Genomic DNA, 17,389 nt, shown 5'->3' with positions numbered 1-17,389 from the left:
GTGTGTGTGTGTGTGTGTGTGTGTGTGTGTGTGTGTGTGTGTGTGTGTGTGTGTGTGTAGGCGTGTGTGCGTCATGTGGTCCTCACTCCTTACCAGTTGGTGGCGGTAATGCTCACCTAACGTTTTTTGCCAACCGCCGATAAAATTTCAACAAGAAGAAGAAGACTGTCGCGGTGGCTCCCGGGGCTCCCGGGGCTCCAGATGGTGTTGCTGTGTTAAAAGGCTGGTTTTCAGGATGCTGTTGGTTTTATCTGAGGATCATAAGGAACATCTGAGCTTCCTGACCAAGACTGATGGTTCCGGTAAGAACAGTCTGCGGCTGCTGCGTGTTGAAGGTGAAGTCCAGAGATGGTGGTCTGAATTTGGGAGCAAACAGAACAGAGCACACTATTCCTTTTGTTGGTGTTCAACTACAGAGGCATAGGAGGTGGCTTTTCATTAGCTGTGTAGCTCGTCCTTTCCAACAGGACATCAAACCAATCCGTAGTTTCAGAGCTCTCCACCTGTCTGGCGTTAAGCTTTATGCTATGGATGGTCACATGACAGCAGAGTCAGCAGCTGATTCAGCGTCGATTCTCACAAATCAAACACCAACAACCTGAGAGATTACTACCGTTTTTCTGACGCTTCTGTACGGTGGCATGTTCTTAAACTTCAGTAAATGTGAATTAATGGCTATCCATGATTACTTGCTAGTGACTCCATATGGTACACACCTGTTAAAGACAACGTCAAATACAAGAACGAATATATCTTAGTAATCAATATACTCTTTGATTAAAGTAGGCGCTTTAATCAAAGAGTAACTTTGATTAAGGTGCCCACCCTAAAAAACCATCTATCTAAATTTGAATTATTTACCTTGTATACTATGTTAATATTCCTCAAAAGATTATTAAATTATTCAACCAAAAATAATTGTAACTTTAACTGGAGGAATAAGCGTAGTTATATTTGGAAAGATTATGTACAAAATCATTAGAGTAAGACGGCCTATCGCAACTGACTTCGACCGCTGCTTTAAAACTGAGATGACTACAAAACTTTTTTTTAACCAGTGTGAAAACTTTTGGCACACTATTCCTTTTAAAATAGTTTTCAGCTTGGGTAGCATTGATTTCTTTGATGTAATTAAACTACCTGTTAAATTATCTAAGTTCTCCACTATTAAAAGATAATGGAGAACATTATATACTAGTCAAATAGAAATCCTACCACATCGCCCCCAAAATATGTCTGGATTTCTGACGAATACTGTGATCTTATTTTGGTTCATTCAGGTATCTTTGTTGTCATTCAACATAAAATCAAATATGCTCTGCAGAACAAAATTATGATGCATATTAGGTCAGAGTCATATGGAAGAGGATTAAGGCCACTGAAAAAAAGAATTCTTTTAAACAAAAAGAATTCCTAATCCTCTTTCACAGAATCAGAAACTAACTGGATAAACCATAAAAGAATATAAAAAGAAGACTAAAGGAACAGTATAGATTAAAATAGAACATGAACCAGATCAAAAAAATGGGAGGTAATAAGAACAAACTTTGCAATTTGTGTAAGAAGTAGATAAGAAATGTGTGCAAAACAATCAAGAAAATTCAACATGGCATGATTTCCTTGTTTTTTCCCTTTCAGTGGTTGAAGAATTTGGTCGCATTGCACTCGACTTCTTGAGGAAAGGAACCAACCCAAAGATCTATGAGGGGGCAGCCAGTAAGACTTCAGCCTTTCTTTTTTGTGGCTTTGTCATCTTCGTCTGCAGCACTGTCAGTTTATTAAAAAGGATCTATTTTAGATTATCTATCAAGTTGTTGTAATATTTATTAGGGGTGTCCTGATCCAATATTGATGTTAGGTATCTGATCGATATCAGCCAAAAACTGTGTATTGGATTATATCGACCTTCATCTAAAATTTCTGCTAACGGCTTGCTGTCAGATGCATTCCACTCCAGTATTTAATCTGAGCAGCAGTGCTTGTATCCCGCTTGCAACTTTTGGTTAATAATAAATAGGTTTGTTGTTTTCATGCCTATTGTTGTTGATTATTGTCTTGTGTTTGTGTAATATCACATTTCATAATACAAAATAACAGAAGCATGTATGATTAGTCCTGATGTACAGGGTCAAAGCTGTAATATTGGTATTTTATTGTATTGTGAAAATAATATTTATATAGAATAGAAATGCATTGCCATATGTACTGTCTAAAAAGCTAACCAGAGTAAACAGAAAAGTCAGTTTTCTACTGATAATTTCATTCATTAAGAAGAAAATAACTAAACTAACCTGATTTTCTGGAACAAATAATTGGTACATCATAAATGAACTTTTAGAAAGATGAGTTCAGTTTTACGGGCCTGATTATTACCTGATCCGTAGATGTAGTAAATCATTTCAGTAAAACCTTTGGCTACTGTCAGATTTATAAAAGAAAACAAAGCCACACATAATCTAAAGGGCAGTAGAGTCTGGGAAGGCTGATAATGTAACCGGCCGGCATCCAAGAGGAGCAAGCAGGAAGCAGCCCAGGCTGCTGATGGCAGTAGTTACTGCTGAGGGTGAAATAGCTGCTTAATTGGTTTAGGGGGTAATGACTTTTCCCCAGAGAGCCACGGTGGCCTGGAGCTGGTCTTAACTTTTCAATGAATGGAAAAAACCCCAACAGTTTTTTAGATTTACTCTGGGGATCTTTGGTCCATAGTAACATTTGGTTGACGATCTGAAACATTTAAGTGGGACAAAAACAGAGAATAAATCTGTGTGCGTATGTGTGTACCATTTTCTTTTACATCCTTGTGGGGACCTTTTTCTGTCTACATAGGGGGGTTGTGGGGACAAATGCTGCTCCCCATGAGGGGAAAAGCTGTGTTTGGGTTAGGTGTTAGGTTTAGGACTAAGGTGGGAATTGAGATCTTGGATCAGAACCTAATGGTGGTTCTACCTCCAGCCAGGAGGAAAAGCTGACAGAAGCTCTCTGCCTGCAGGGAAGCTGTGTGTTCCTGTTGAGATGGTGCAGCATGGAGTGGAAGGCCTGATGTTCCTGATGACAGAGAGCTCTAAGCACATGGTGAGCAGGACAGACCCTCATCATTCAAATGGCAGCTGCCTGACGCTATCCGCACCAATGTCCATTTCTCTGGGAGGAGAATAAAAATGAAAAATCAAATTTCTCCAGGAGAAGAACATCACCAAAAGAACCCCCATATATTCTCCAGAGGAGAAACAGATATTTCAATGTCTTCTTGCTTATTTGGCACCTTATCATAAACATTGCAGAATAGCGTATTTTCCCCACACAGTGCTTCACTCTTATACTGCAGTATGATGTATTGGTGGTTCTATGGTGTGCTGGGGTCTCAATCTCCAGTCCTCAAGGGCCGCTGTCCTGCAACGTTTAGATGTGCCTCTGCTGCACCACATGAATAGAATAATTAGATCATTAGGAAGACTCTGGAGAACTGGTCTACACAAGGTGGAGGTAATTAAGCTATTTCATTCCAGTGTTTTGTACCTGTGGCACATCTAAAAACTGCAGGACAGCGGCCCTCGAGGACTGGAGTTTGAGACCTGTGCTCTAGGGCAGTGTTTCCCAACCCTGGTCCTCAAGGCACACTGCCCTGCATGTTTAAGGTATTTCCTTGCTTCAGTGCAGCTGATTTCAATTGATGACTGATTAACAGGCATTTGTTGAACTGCAATCAGTTGAATCAGGCACATTAAAGCACGGAAACCTCTAAAACATGTAGGACAGTGTGCCTTGAGGACCGGGGTTGGGAAACACTGCTCTAGGGGATTTAGAACTGGAAACCAGCTCCAGCTCCCAGTTTTGTCTCGGTTGCTGTTAACTGTGGGTTCTCTTGGTTTCCTTCAGTATAATTCCTGCTTCAGTATACTTTTTTGTCTGTTTGCTAGTTGTGGGAGATTTTCTGGTTCTTCCTCCAATATAGTTACCCAGTAAACACGAAGACTCAGGAGGAGCTTCACCTGAAATCCACGAACACATGCAATCAATGTTTAAACACATTTGTAAAGGAGATACAAACTCTTCACATGAACAAGGTCCTGGTGACTGGCACAGTAATAACATACACATAGGCTGCATGTCCATCTTAGCTTGCAGATAAAGATACTTTAGCTAAGCATTTATTTTTATTTTTTTAAATGTTTTTCATTTTGACATACGTTAACATAACAGATCAAGTTCCCACCCATCCTTTACCTGCACAAAATCGGCACATCATAGCTAAGATAGCTTTGCTAGCTCGGCAGTTACACTATAGTAAATACGACTGATATTTACCTTAGTATTACTCCCCATGTGGGTAGAGTTTGCAAAAATTGTGATCAAGTAATAGTTGTACTTATATTGATTAATAGTCAGATATGAATGAGGCAAGAGCTTGTTTGTTGTTGTCTTAATGGTCTGCCAAGATGGCTGTCAGTTACAAAGTTCACAGAAGTGTGACATCACATGATAAGTACATATAGGAAAACTGTAGGGAAGCACTGGTTTCCTTAATTTTAGGAAATTGTGGTTGGCCAATTCTTACATGTGAAGCTGATCTTATCCACAGATCTAATCTACTTCAGCAAAAGTTTAAAAATCGCCCACTGTCCTTTTCTGCTTTTCTGTGACAGAGGTTTGACTGATTAAAAATAATCACCCAGATTTACCAACTCACCATTTTCTGACTGTATCTTGTGACATTTCACACAAAGAAAATTGGTATCAGCCAAAATTGGAATGGGCAGGCGAGACTTTTTAAATCGGCAATCAGCTGGAAAACAGCAATCTATGCATCTTTAGAAAATTCTACTACAGTAGCCACCCTTCAATCCAAAGAGGGCAGCATTGAGACAGTTTTGGGTCAGATAATTCAGAAGTAAAGTCCAGCAGGGCCGAGCTCAAATCATGCTGTCTCTCCTAAAGTTTACACAAAGCTCTAACAATTTGCATAGAAACATAAAGATAGCGTTCTTAAGAATCAATTTATACAGTTTCTCATCAAAAAAGTTTATTTGGGCTTTAATTGCACTTTAAGCACATGAAGAAAATCACTTTCTCTGTTAGTAAATTTTTTTCCTCCATTTGCAGTTTAGAAATCAGCGTATTAACACCGCTTAAAGGCTCTAGTGAAACCTGTGCATTACGTCTGGGTGGAGCGCGTTTGTTCTGCTGATGCTTTTAGAGCGAGGCGAGGCTGAGCAAAGACCAACGCTGACCTTGATCTTACTGACCTCAGTGACTGCCCTGGGCCACATGTGCCAACATGCTCTATGTGCTCCAGGCACCACAAGCAGGCGGTGAGCCACGGTTTCCAACCTGTCTCTCTTTGTAAGTCCAGATCTCTGAAGTGGACTTCATGGACTCAGTGCTGGCTCTGGGATTTGGTGAAGAGCTTAACCAGAGCCTGCTGCAGGTGACGTACATACATTAACATTCAGATTTTATATATCGGAAGATCATATTTGTACCCGTCAGTTCAGTATGCTGAGATGGTCTCTCTATGTACCAGCTGTATGTGCAGCACAAACACCAGGTCCGCAGCATCCTGAGCCAGCTGCTCTGCAACCAGCCAGCCTACCACAACCTGGAATGGAGACTGGATGTCCAGGTTAGAAGAGTCATGTCTGCTGCTCTGTCCTGTTCCATCTCTGAAACATCTCAGCTCAAAGTAAAGAGTGGCACACACCCCCAGCTGAAGGAGACAGGGTGGTCCTCACTTAGGGAACACATTTCTGCTTATCTTTTGCTCAATGAGTAATATTAATTTCTGTTCATCTATAAAGGAAATATCTTCTTTTAAAAGGACAAATAAAAAAAACACAAGTAATGATTTTTTTTTGGGATTAATTTCACATATTTAACCTGTAGACTCATGTAGGAATAAACATGTTAAGAGACAGGCTCACTGGTATGAGGCCGAGGCCCAGGCAGCGGTCCCAAACTGCTCATGGGCCGCTGGTGTTGCAGCTTTTAAATGTCTCTCTGGTTCACCTGGTTCCACCAGCAGCTCTGCAGTGCAGAGCTGCACTGCAGAGCTGCACTGCATGCTTTAACTAAACACAGTGCAGGATTCTGGCCCTGTAGGGACACAGTTTGATACCACTGCTTTACCCTTGTACTTGCAGCCTTTAGGACTAGCTTGCAGCCGAAAACATTTTGATTTGTGACACACTAAAATGTTTCATATCAAACTTGTTATATTGCATAAAGACAACAAAACACAAAAAGTGTTTTTTAAATGACTGAATTCATTACAAAAATGGCGATTAAACTGTTTGACAGAAAGCAAAACCAGAGATCTGCAGCTGTGTTAATTGGATGTTATTTTTGTAATTGAGATATTTGTTATGAATTGGTTCAACATAATTGAACTGAATGTTTCCATCTTTTTCTCCTGCTTTTGGTTTCCTGCCAGTTGGCGAGTCGTTCAGTTCGTCATCAGATCGTTCCCATGGTGACCATTCGCCTTCTCCTGACTAGGAGTTCTGATGTTGGCAGCACCAAGAGCTGCATGGATCTCCAGACGGACCCCATCAGCCTCCTGCACATGATCTCCACTCTGGAGGCTGCTTTAGCTGCAGTGAAGACCAGTCATGCGCGGCGGATTTTACGAAATATTAAATAACTCCTCCAGAACACTTTCTCTGTGTGTGCTTGTGAGTCTCACAAAACATGTCTTTTATATGTTTTTGGTCATGTAAAATATAACTAATTCCATAACTTTTTTCACGTGACCTATAACCTCAACAACACACTTGAAAAACAAACAGAAATCTTTCAGGACAAGTGAAAGATTAGACAACTGAGATAATGTGATAGCAAAAGTGTGCACATTTTTCTGGAGCTGGAGATGTAGCTATGTTCAGATTTAACCAATTACATTCAAACTCATAACTGGAGTCAGAACACACCTTCAGCTCTTCTCATTTGCTTTTCCTAACATTTTATGGCCACATATTCCAGCACAAGCCATAATCCACAGAGACCTTCCAAAGCATCAGTCAGGTGAAGGCTACAAAAGAATTTCCAAGCATTTAAATAACACAGTGAAGACTAACATCATTAAGTGGAGAAAATATGGCACAACAGTGACATTACAAAGAACAGGATGTTTGCCCAAAATTGATGAGAAGAAAAGTGGTCAGGGAGGCTGGCAAGAGGCCAACAGCAACACTGAGGAGCTGCAGGAGTTTCTGTAAGTGCTGTTCTACATGTGACAACAAACTCTAGTCTTCATATTTCTGGGCTATGGAGTGGGTTGGCCAGAAGGAAGCCTTATCTGACAAAGAAAAACATCCAAGCTTGGCTATATTTTGTGAAACATCTGAAATCTTCCAAACGTATGTGGGGAAATGTTTTATGATCTGATGAAACCAAGGTTGAACTTTCTGGAGATAATTCAAAAAGGTAGCACTGCTCATCACCAAAAGAACAGAAGAAAGAATACTTACACCAAGCTTTGGGGCTGTTTTTTTTTTTTTTGTTTGTTTTTTTTTTGATGGAGGGAATTATGGACAGTTCCAAATACCAGTCAGTGTTGGACACAAAACCTTTAGCCTTCTGATAGAAAGATGAAGATGTAGTTCGGCTTTCACACAATGACCCAAAGAACATCTAAATCCAGAAAAACATGGCTTCACTGGAATAAGATTGAGGCTTTGGAATGACCTGGCCAAAGTCCAGACCGGAGTTCCATCAGGGTGACCTGAAGAGGACTGAGCACAGGGCAGTGCAACTTGTCAGATTTGGAGCCGTTTTGCAAAGAAGAGTAGGCAAATGTTGCCACATCAAGATGTGCCAAACTGATCCTACCAAAAATAAAAATATTTTTCTTTTTTCTATTACAGCACTCAAAAAAGACTGAGTGCTGTAATAGAAGTCAAAGGTGCTGCAACAAAGTATTAGTTTAACGATAAGCATATTTGTGCAACCAGGTTATTTTCAGTTTTTTACTTTTCCCCTTTAAAGTTTTCAGTTTGTTTTTAAATTGAATTGCACAGGTTATAGGTCAAATTAAAACCTCTGTTCCCTGGTTTTAATGGAGTACCACTCCTGCTTCAGATCATTTCAGGACTTGTCTACATGTAGTTGGGTCTTTATATCCACTGTTTATATACACAGTGGATATAAAACAGTTCATATTTAATCATATTTCATGTTCATCCTCTACATTTGTACAATTAAAATAAAATAGCCTTCAGTTTACTTTCACAAGCATTTTATTACATGAAGTCTTTTTACAATATTTAATGTTAAAGTCTCCCTCCTACAGTTTGGGCGGTCCGGTGAGCCTCCATCCTTCCATTTTGCCAACTTTAGTAAAAAAGGCCAGAGTTCCCAGAGCCAGGCAGCCTGTCGTACCAGTCATAGCGTTGTGGGCTGTGGAGAAGCAGAGACCACCCAGTCATTCATCAACCAATCATATTTCATCCTGACCTCAGACAGCTTGTGAACACAGGAGGTTCACCACAAAGTTAGAAAACCAAAATAAATCCTCCTTTTGGCTATGCTCCATTAAAGCGAATCAAAATAAGATATGATCAAAACATGAAGGTTTGATATGAAACAAAAATTTATTTTTCACACTGACTGGGCAAAGCTGAATAAAAATCAGTTTAGTCTTTATTGGTAGGAATTTGACCAGCAGACAGAAGCAAAGAGTGAAAATATTGAGAGAAAAAGAAGAACTAGAGAGCTGTTGAACTACAAACTCAACATTCTGATAAAAGATTTTGTTTGAGTTTTACTGTAAACCCTGACATCACTGTGTCATGGTTGAAGTTGCACTAATCCCTGCAGCATCGTCAGACTTCAATATTTTACCTGACCTATTATATCTCCTAAACATTAATATTACCTTTATTCTTTGTTTACAGAAGAGAAATCCCCAATTGGTGCCCCTAAACTACTGAGTTCTGAGCCAAGTGTTTAATTCTAGTCTTCTCATACATGGACTGAGGTCCCTGCAGTTTTCAACTTGTGTTCACCGCTTTTGTGCCATTCCTGCTGCAGCTCATTTCAGGCCTTGTCCACACGAAGTTGGGTGTTTATAAAATAAATATCTTTGTCACATCGTTTACAATAATAATATAATGCACACAGGAGAGTTTTCATCTACAGGAACCAGCACCATCTCACCTGAAACGTTCGCTGGAGATAGGCACCAGCATTACTCCCAACCCCGCTAGGGACAAGGATGTACAGAAAATGGATGGATGAACCCGCACCAATCAGCCCCAACATGCCAAACCAATAGGGGGCAGTACAGCCCAAAGCTAATACTTATGGTAGCCAATCAAATTTGCTACCATAAGTATTTGTTGTTGTTTTGCGCTGTACTTCAAAACAACAACAAAGACTTGGGGCGTGCTGTGGTGGCGTAGGGGATAGCCAACCCACATTTGGAGGCCTTGAGTCCTCGACGCGGCCGTCGCAGGTTCGATCCCCGGACCTGACTGACATTTGCCGCATAGCTTCCCCCCTCTCCCTCCCCCCTTCCCTTCAGACTACTGTCATATAAGGGACACTAGAGCCCACAAAAAGACCCCTGGAAGGGAAAAAAACCCCCAAAAAAACAAAAAAAACAACAACAAAGGCTTCGAGTCAGCCAAACCTGGTGTCAGGAGGTTAATTTGTGAGGACACATATATAGCTTGAACTACTTTTAAATAGCATATAAGAATATAAAGCTAATAAAAATCATGACAAAATAAGTGGATATAAAGCAGATTGTTATGCTTTGGAGCCTAAATTTCTGTTTCCCCATGTACACATGCAAAGACAAAGAGTTTTTGCAAAATTCCACTTTGTTTTTATAAATAATCATTTTAGGTCAAATTAAACTGAGTTTTTATGTGGATGAAGGTAAGGTAGGAAAGGTAATTTTATCTATACAGCTCATTTGCAGCAACAAGGCAGTTCAAAGGGCTTCACATATTGCCGTTCTGGGTAAAGTGAAAGATCAAAGCGTATAAAAATTGATTTATTTTCCCAGATATCCAGTCTCTGGTGACTGAAAAACAACAGGCAGCCGGTGGAATTCAAACATTCCAGTTAGCAGGTATTACTTACTCCTGGCTCCCAGGAAGATGCCTGAGGCGCAGCCACCGACAAAATAATTCAGTGGGTCATCTGGTGCCTCTCGGGCCTGAGCGGTGAGACATGTTGTCATTCCGAATATGGCTCCCATAGTGGCTGGAAAATGCAAAGATGCAAATATTAATGTTCAATATTACATGTCAAGATGATGTGTAGACTACTCAGTTAGCAAAGAACTTTCTGATATCTGTGACAATTTTGAGGTCAGTGCTAAAAACCTCATCTGAAGCACTGAAGTCTGCATGTTCATGGCCAACAAAACACGAGTTCCAGATCTACTGGTGACTGGAAACCAGGAAGTTTTCTCCCTAGTAGGAATACAGATGTCTAGTAATGCACTATCAATCATAACAGCAATATTAATACCAGATATTGATATCAGCCCACTTCAGACCAGAACTGAGGTCTGAAGTGACCAACTTGAAATCCGTGATTCTTCAAAACAAAGTTTCAAAGTCCTGCTAGTAGTTTGATTTTAGAAGATGAAGTATTTCCTTACTTGTAAAATGATACAAAAGCATAACTTCACAAGACACTCAACATCCCTTATTTTATTTATTTATTTATCATTTTTCATGGAAGAATTCTCAAAAATTAATACTTTATTCTCCTAATATACAACTATTTTGGAAGCATATCACTATTCTATTACTTTTTATGACTTTATTCTGGGAATATTACAAATTCATTCTCGTAATATGACTTTATTATCATACAGTTATGACTTTATTCTTTTATTATTATTATTTTATTCTGATAACATTACACCTTTATTCAGAAAATGAAAAAAATATATAATTTTAGCCTTACCCTAGTCCACAAGTCCACCATAATGTTGAGCATTAATGGTAATCATGATCTGCAGCTATAGAAACTAACCTCTTCTCTTAATTCAAGCAGAAAGCAGGAACATTCTGACACGTCTCTTAAAGCAGGAACACCATGCTTGCTATCACTATGTCTGACAACCGCCAAAACAGCAGAAATAGAAACATTTGCAACACACAATATTCACAACAATCTGAATAGCTATTTCAGATTGCAATAATTATTCAGATGCATATTCAAAAAATGCAACATTTTTGAATATGCATATTTTAATGAGCTTACCCATTGTCACCGTTGCATTAGCAGCCCTCTGCACTGCTTCCAATGCAGTATCAGGTTGGAATGCCACTATGTGATAGGCTGAGCCGATCAGACCTGAAACACACAATCAAGGGTTTATTTAGGACAAGGAGCAGGGCTACTGGACCTCCAGCGCGCTTTAAGGAAATAACCAGGTCATTGGCCGGACTCTGCAAAACTTGGCCTCACGCTGATGAGGTCATTCAGACATCTGATCAAGAGTGTTGGACCAGGGACTCCTCTGCAGGACACCAGCCTGGAGGACTGGAGCTCAACATTCCGGTCCTGAACCATCTACTGACGTTACTAAGCAGCAGGGTTCTACTTCCTGTCAGCCACTAGCTGCAAATAAGCGTCAGGATGTACCGCACGACATGGAGTCAGAATTTCAACTGCCGTTTGGAAATGAGGGCAAGAACACCGATATCCATCCTGAGTTCTGTTAGGAGAACATTTCCAAAGTGGAATCAGGAGCTCCAGCTGATCACTGACCCCGTAGCTCTGGACATCCCGTTGGATCTCTGTAGCTCTGAAACACTCAGTAATTGATTTATGCCCAGGAACCATCACCCAGGTTTTAGATAAAAAACTTTATTGAACAGGTTCCCTGAACCCAGCAACCCTGGTTCATTTAAGCCTATTAGCTTAGCATAGGTAGCTGCTAAACGCTGTTTTTCCCGTAGCGTCCCCGGCCCCAGAGCACCGTCTGCGGCCTGATACCTACCCAGAGCTGTGCCCAGTTTGGTGGTGATCCATGTCTTCTCCACGCAGTCTGTCCCCTCTGGAATATCCCAGTAACCCATCACGATCCGTGGCGGTGCAAGGTCAACACCGAAACTCTTTCTCGTATGTCTTCGGCCAGTGGTAGAAACTCTACTGCCCCCTACAGGTGTGAATAGAAATCCGTCTATCGTCTGGTCCGCAATCTATGGCACTGGAGCCGGAAGTGGCTCTCCGGATCTTTCATAATGGCTCAATAATTTTAGATTAAATGATGAAGAATAATTTAACGTTTTAGAATGTAGATATACAATTCATGCATGTTTTAGCAGTTTTGTGAGTGTTTGAATGGCGCAATTTAATTAAATTACAGAATGACACTGACTAAAATATTATAGTACTATATATTTGTAATAATACAACCTATGTGTTTCAAACAAACAAAAAATTACAAATGTTGATTTTTCTTCTAGCTTTTCTTACCCAAACTTAAAGACTGAACCCTTGTTTAGTCTTGGAAGGTTGTTAAAAAGGAAATTTGCTTATCGTTCCTCCAACAGGGTCACAAACTACTACAACCTGGAACCGCTTGGCAAGGCAAGTTCTCTGTAAAGATCTCTGCCATTCACTGTATCAGATTAATAAAAAAAAAAATAACTATGTACTTTTACACTTTTTGGGGGATGGTTATTAAAATATGAATATGTAATTTTTGTGTAACACCTGTACACAGTGCAAAATAGATGTTTTATATTATATTATCACTACATTTGCATAAAACCTTTGTGATGGAAAGATTACAATAAGGTCATATCTGTTAGTCATGTTATATGAAATGCTTATGAACTCTCACCAAAAGAATTATTTGGGTTACATGTAGAAGGTTGGAAGTTGTTTTCTGCAGCTGCATCAGAACCAGACTGTCTCTCCACTTGTTGTTCATTCTTTATCCTTGGTATAAAACTCATGTGTTTCTCTGCCTGGGGAGCTTTTGCATCCAGACTTGCTTCATTACTGATTGTCCTACAAGCTTTCTATATTGTGCACAATATATGAATAAACCTGATTGAGTAGTTTCACCTGAACAGTGCTTGGGAATAGTATTGTTTTCCCAATACCTTACAAAAACAAATAAAAAAGCTAAATCTAAGAACATATTTTCATCTCCTACAATTTGCATTTTATGCTGTTTTAAGTCTGGGTCTATGTATATTTTTTTTGTCATTGGATCAAAAGTTTTTCTTCTTCACATCAAATAAATTTCATATAATAGATATTTATAAGTTGTCTTTTTTTCCCCAAAACACTATGTGATATATGCAGCTCTAAATAACTTTATTTAGCCGGACTGAGGGCAAGAATAGATCTTCGTTTGATAGAGAAGACTGCAGACCCCTGATCTATACCTTCTAATGTTTTGGGGTGAGAAGAATCATGCAAGAATTCCCTGAACCCAGCGACCCTGGTTCATTGCCAATATTAGACTAATTCACCTAATATACTTGTTTTAGACTACAGGAAGAAGCCAGAGACCCCAAAGAGAACCCGTTTTCAATCTCCACCAAGGAAGACCCCAGACCAAAATCTCAGAGCAGCAGCCCCTGCTGCCAGGCAACAAGGTAAACTGCAGACATCACACAAGCTGCAATCCAACCAACAACCCCAACTAGTAACCCAACATGTCCCAATAATCATCAGCACATTTTCATTTAGCAGAAATGCAGCATTTGAAAAAAACACTAAGTCAAAATATTATGTCAGAATCAATTTTTAATCCTGATGCAGTTTATTACCCAGACTGGTGTTCCAGACAGTGAAGGAAAGATTCCTGATGTTTAACATCTTTATCCAAAATGGAGATTCTTACTGGTACCTTCCAAGCTTTTTCAATTTATATAAAAAAGCAGACATGGGTTCTGTCTGGGTACTCTTGTTATCCTGAGGAAAAGCTCTGAAGCACAGTGGAGCGTTTAATGAAGCAAAAACATTTCCTGCTTTCATTTTAATAATGTTGCTGCACGTTAAACCCACCCACTGGTATAAGAGCTGAATTAATATGAGTTACACTTCATTTCAGGATTTTTTTATTTAAATTGAACACAGGAAGGATTTAGTACTTTAATCAGATCATACATGTAGAACATTACATCACTAGGTTTTGACTTTTAAGAATTGTATAGATATTAAATAAAATAATAGTGGTATGTAATGTATTTGTCATCATGTAGTATAAAACTGGTTGATGTGATGTCAGAAGGAGGATCTATACACATCCACTACGGTGACTCCTGGAGCTGGAAATGTTGGAATGCTGCCACCAGCATGGCGCAGTACAACTTGCTGCCATGGTAACCTGATGATCAGCAGCATGTCAGAGAATATCAAACAAATCAGCTTTACATGTTCTAGATAGATATCGCACACTGCCAGCTGCATCAGGACACTAGGAGGTAGTTCTGCCAAATACTAATAGTTTTATATTTAACAATTTTAACTATTTTGTCTAATTTTACATCAGTGAATACATAAGTCACTTCTTTTTCCACAAGTGGCTGTAGCTGTCCACTTTAAAGTCATCTTCATACAGATCTACTGTCTGTGCTTTGGTCTTCTTCACTTCCCTCCTCTTCTGGCGAGCGCGGCGCTCCTCTTCAGACAGAGTCAACAGGTTTACAGGCATCTGCCAAAACACACAAACAGCACCATTTAGCTTTACTGTCCAAACTAAACTGATTTCTATGATCTGGTTGGATCAAGATGTTCTACATTATCATAGAAATTTTTGACCTTGTTTAGGTCCTCCCAGGCAGTTTACTTCTACTATTTTTATCCATAGACATACACTTGTGTCACCCAGCTCCAGCCTGACATGGCGGTTAAAACATCCAAACAGAATGATTGGTGTTGGTCCACTCTGCTTTCTCAAACCCAAAGTCGGCACTGATGTCCACCAGGACATTTTCATGCTTCTTTCCACTGACGAGCTTTATGATGTTGCTAAATGTCATATATACTTGCACCTAACAGCAGGACTGGGTACATAGTAGCTCCTCGTTTCAGTATTAAATGATCTTTATTAGTTGTGGTGCCATGCAGCTCAGTGGACCAGCATATCTTCCCTTTTATCCAAGCTACTGATGAACACCAGCAATACACAATCTGAAAAAAATACTTGTATACTTACATTATATTCAAAAGATCTAGTTTAGCTAAGAAGCTTAATCTTGTACTTTTAGTTAACTGTAAGCTAATTAAAGCTTCACAGTACAAGTTATGTGGCAAGTATAATTGTAGTAATTGCAGTTTTCTGGCCGAGCTCTAAAAAGCTTGACCTGCAGATTCTGATTTTGACTGATATAGATTTTTTTTGCTTGAAAAGTCACTAAATTGACAACAGCGGAGTGACTGTTAACCACAGATGTGACCTGGTGGGAAGGGCAGTCAGTCCTCTCACAGCAGAAATATACGGGATATTGACTGATTTTCAGACCAATCTCGCAAAAGTAACTAAATCGGGACCAGTTTATTCCTCCTGGTAGCAACCATTTGTGAAATATAGTAACGGAATCCTGGAACAGGATATGTGCCAGTCAGAGAGCATGCATTCACTCTGCATGTTGAACATAAATTTAGATGGATTTTCACTGCTCCCAATGCCTGGTCAGCTAAAGATCAGTATGGTGGGGACGTTATGATTGCAAGGAAAAGGATTGAGGAAAATGTTGGTTATTCATAAGAAATATTTTATTTTGCAATATTGGATAAAAATATTGTAAAAGAGAACACCAGATTGAAACGACTGCATGACCGCCTCTGCATGCCATCAAGTGCTGCTTTAGAGGAAAACTAACTTTTGATTGATGGAGAGTCATAAGCTGCTGACTAGTGTCAGCAGCTCATCCTGCTGACACTAGTTTGCACTTTCATTGTGTTTGTTTTTATTCAACTTTATCAGACATTCCCATTTGCAAGAGAAATGTATTCTCACACACAAACCCTTATGCTTCTATACAAACTGAGGACTTTGTATTGACTTCTATATTGTTTAGTAACTGCTTTAATGCCAAACCCAGACATTTTCCCTTACATTACCATGAAACGTAACTGACACCATACCTCTAAAACAGGGGTAGGGAACTCCGAGCCTCGAGAGCCGGTCTCCTGCAACTTTTAGATGCATCTCTGCTTCAACACACCCGAGTCAAATAATGAGGTCATTAGCAGGACTCTGGAGAACCTGACTGTGTTGGATCAGAGAGTCTCTAAGAGTTGCAGGACACCGACCCTCCAGGACCAGAACTGCCTACCCCTGCTCTACAATCTACCAATTAGAGAGCAATAGAACTGCAAAAGAAAGTGAGGACTGGGAAAAGATCCTCACTTTGCTGATAAATATTGTGTTAGTGGTCCTTACATAAGTGTACACAAGTACATTACGTACTTGTAAAACTACCTACAGAAATTACAGAAACTACTAATAATACTGACGAAAATAAAGAACCCTACAGTTCTCCAATCTGTGCAGAAACGTTGGGAAGGACCATTAACAGAAAGCCCCAGCCGACCACTCACCAGGAGAAGCCGTCTGGGCTCCTGGTATCTGATGCTAACAGTGGAGCCGTCCGGGCGGACCAGGAGGACTGGGTACTGCCGCTCATATTTCTGCCGTCCGCAGCGGACCACCGACGTCCGGTTGGAGCTCAGCCGAGCTTCGTGACTGTGGAGGAAGGAAGTCGGGGCAGCTGGGAACACTGGCCGGGAACCTGCGAGTGATATGCAAGGGAATATACAGCTACGTACACACGCGCACATATGAACACAGACAGTCAGACAGACAGAGAGAGACACACATACACGTATCAAAAAGAGGAGGCGCACTGTCGAACCGGGCTAACACGACGACAAGTTGTTTGGAACCAGCTAAAACTCTTACCCGGCCACCGAGCTGTGAAGACAGAGAGGTTTTTTTAGGAGTAGCTGGGCCATTACAGACTGGCTGGCTGTAAACCCGCTCTTTAATTACCGATTCCCACAGAGCCGCTAACCTGAGGTCACACAAGGACCAATGCTCTTTTCTTCTTCTTCTTCTTCTTCTTCTTCTTCTTCTTCTTCTTCTTCTTCTTCTTCTTGATTTTATTGGCGGTTGGCAACAAACTTTAAGTAGCGTTACCGCCACTTACTGGTATGGAGTGTGGTTCGAGATGGACTATCAATTTATATAAATACTTGTATACTCCTACACATACCATTAATAGATAAATTTAAATAAATAAATTTCATAATTATATATGCATACATACTCTTATCCATTTTTTATACATATCTTTATAATCCGCCCCTCTAGATCAGTGTTTCCCAACCCTGGTCCTCAAGGCACACTGCCCTGCATGTTTAAGGTATTTCCTTGCTTCAGTCCAGCTGATTTCAATTG

The 17,389-nt window shown here is 40.1% G+C and overlaps 3 protein-coding genes across 4 annotated transcripts; 1 reads left to right on the top strand and 2 right to left on the bottom strand.

Moving 5' to 3' along the window:
- Nucleotides 1-128: 128 nt before the first annotated feature.
- commd2 (COMM domain containing 2) lies at nt 129-6,650 on the top strand. Of its 2 annotated transcripts, none has more exons than XM_044128963.1 (6): nt 129-302; nt 1,639-1,716; nt 2,990-3,072; nt 5,351-5,425; nt 5,522-5,620; nt 6,428-6,650. In XM_044128963.1, exons 1-6 carry the CDS (start codon nt 236-238, stop codon nt 6,635-6,637), a joined length of 612 nt encoding a protein of 203 aa, XP_043984898.1. In that variant the 5' UTR covers nt 129-235; the 3' UTR covers nt 6,638-6,650. The 2 variants fall into 2 exon arrangements, with proteins under 2 accessions (XP_043984898.1, XP_043984897.1); XM_044128962.1 differs by having other exon boundaries at nt 131-335.
- Nucleotides 6,651-8,213: 1,563 nt separating this feature from the next.
- Nucleotides 8,214-12,168, bottom strand: ndufa11 (NADH:ubiquinone oxidoreductase subunit A11). The gene is made up of 4 exons (XM_044128964.1): nt 11,963-12,168; nt 11,221-11,313; nt 10,084-10,206; nt 8,214-8,391 (listed from the first exon to the last, which is right to left on the bottom strand). The coding sequence occupies exons 1-4, from the start codon at nt 12,039-12,041 to the stop codon at nt 8,279-8,281; spliced, it is 408 nt and encodes a 135-aa protein (XP_043984899.1). The 5' UTR covers nt 12,042-12,168; the 3' UTR covers nt 8,214-8,278.
- A 1,857-nt stretch (nt 12,169-14,025) lies between these two features.
- On the bottom strand, nt 14,026-17,082 carry mrpl55 (mitochondrial ribosomal protein L55). Its single transcript, XM_044128961.1, has 3 exons — nt 16,892-17,082; nt 16,531-16,750; nt 14,026-14,638 (listed from the first exon to the last, which is right to left on the bottom strand). The coding sequence occupies exons 1-3, from the start codon at nt 16,942-16,944 to the stop codon at nt 14,489-14,491; spliced, it is 423 nt and encodes a 140-aa protein (XP_043984896.1). The 5' UTR covers nt 16,945-17,082; the 3' UTR covers nt 14,026-14,488.
- Nucleotides 17,083-17,389: the final 307 nt, after the last annotated feature.

The sequence above is a fragment of the Gambusia affinis genome, linkage group LG10 (assembly GCF_019740435.1).
Source record: "Gambusia affinis linkage group LG10, SWU_Gaff_1.0, whole genome shotgun sequence".
Classification (NCBI taxonomy): Eukaryota; Metazoa; Chordata; class Actinopteri; order Cyprinodontiformes; family Poeciliidae; genus Gambusia; species Gambusia affinis.
Note: the sequence above shows the minus strand (reverse complement) of the source record. Positions and strands in the feature narration are given on the sequence as shown.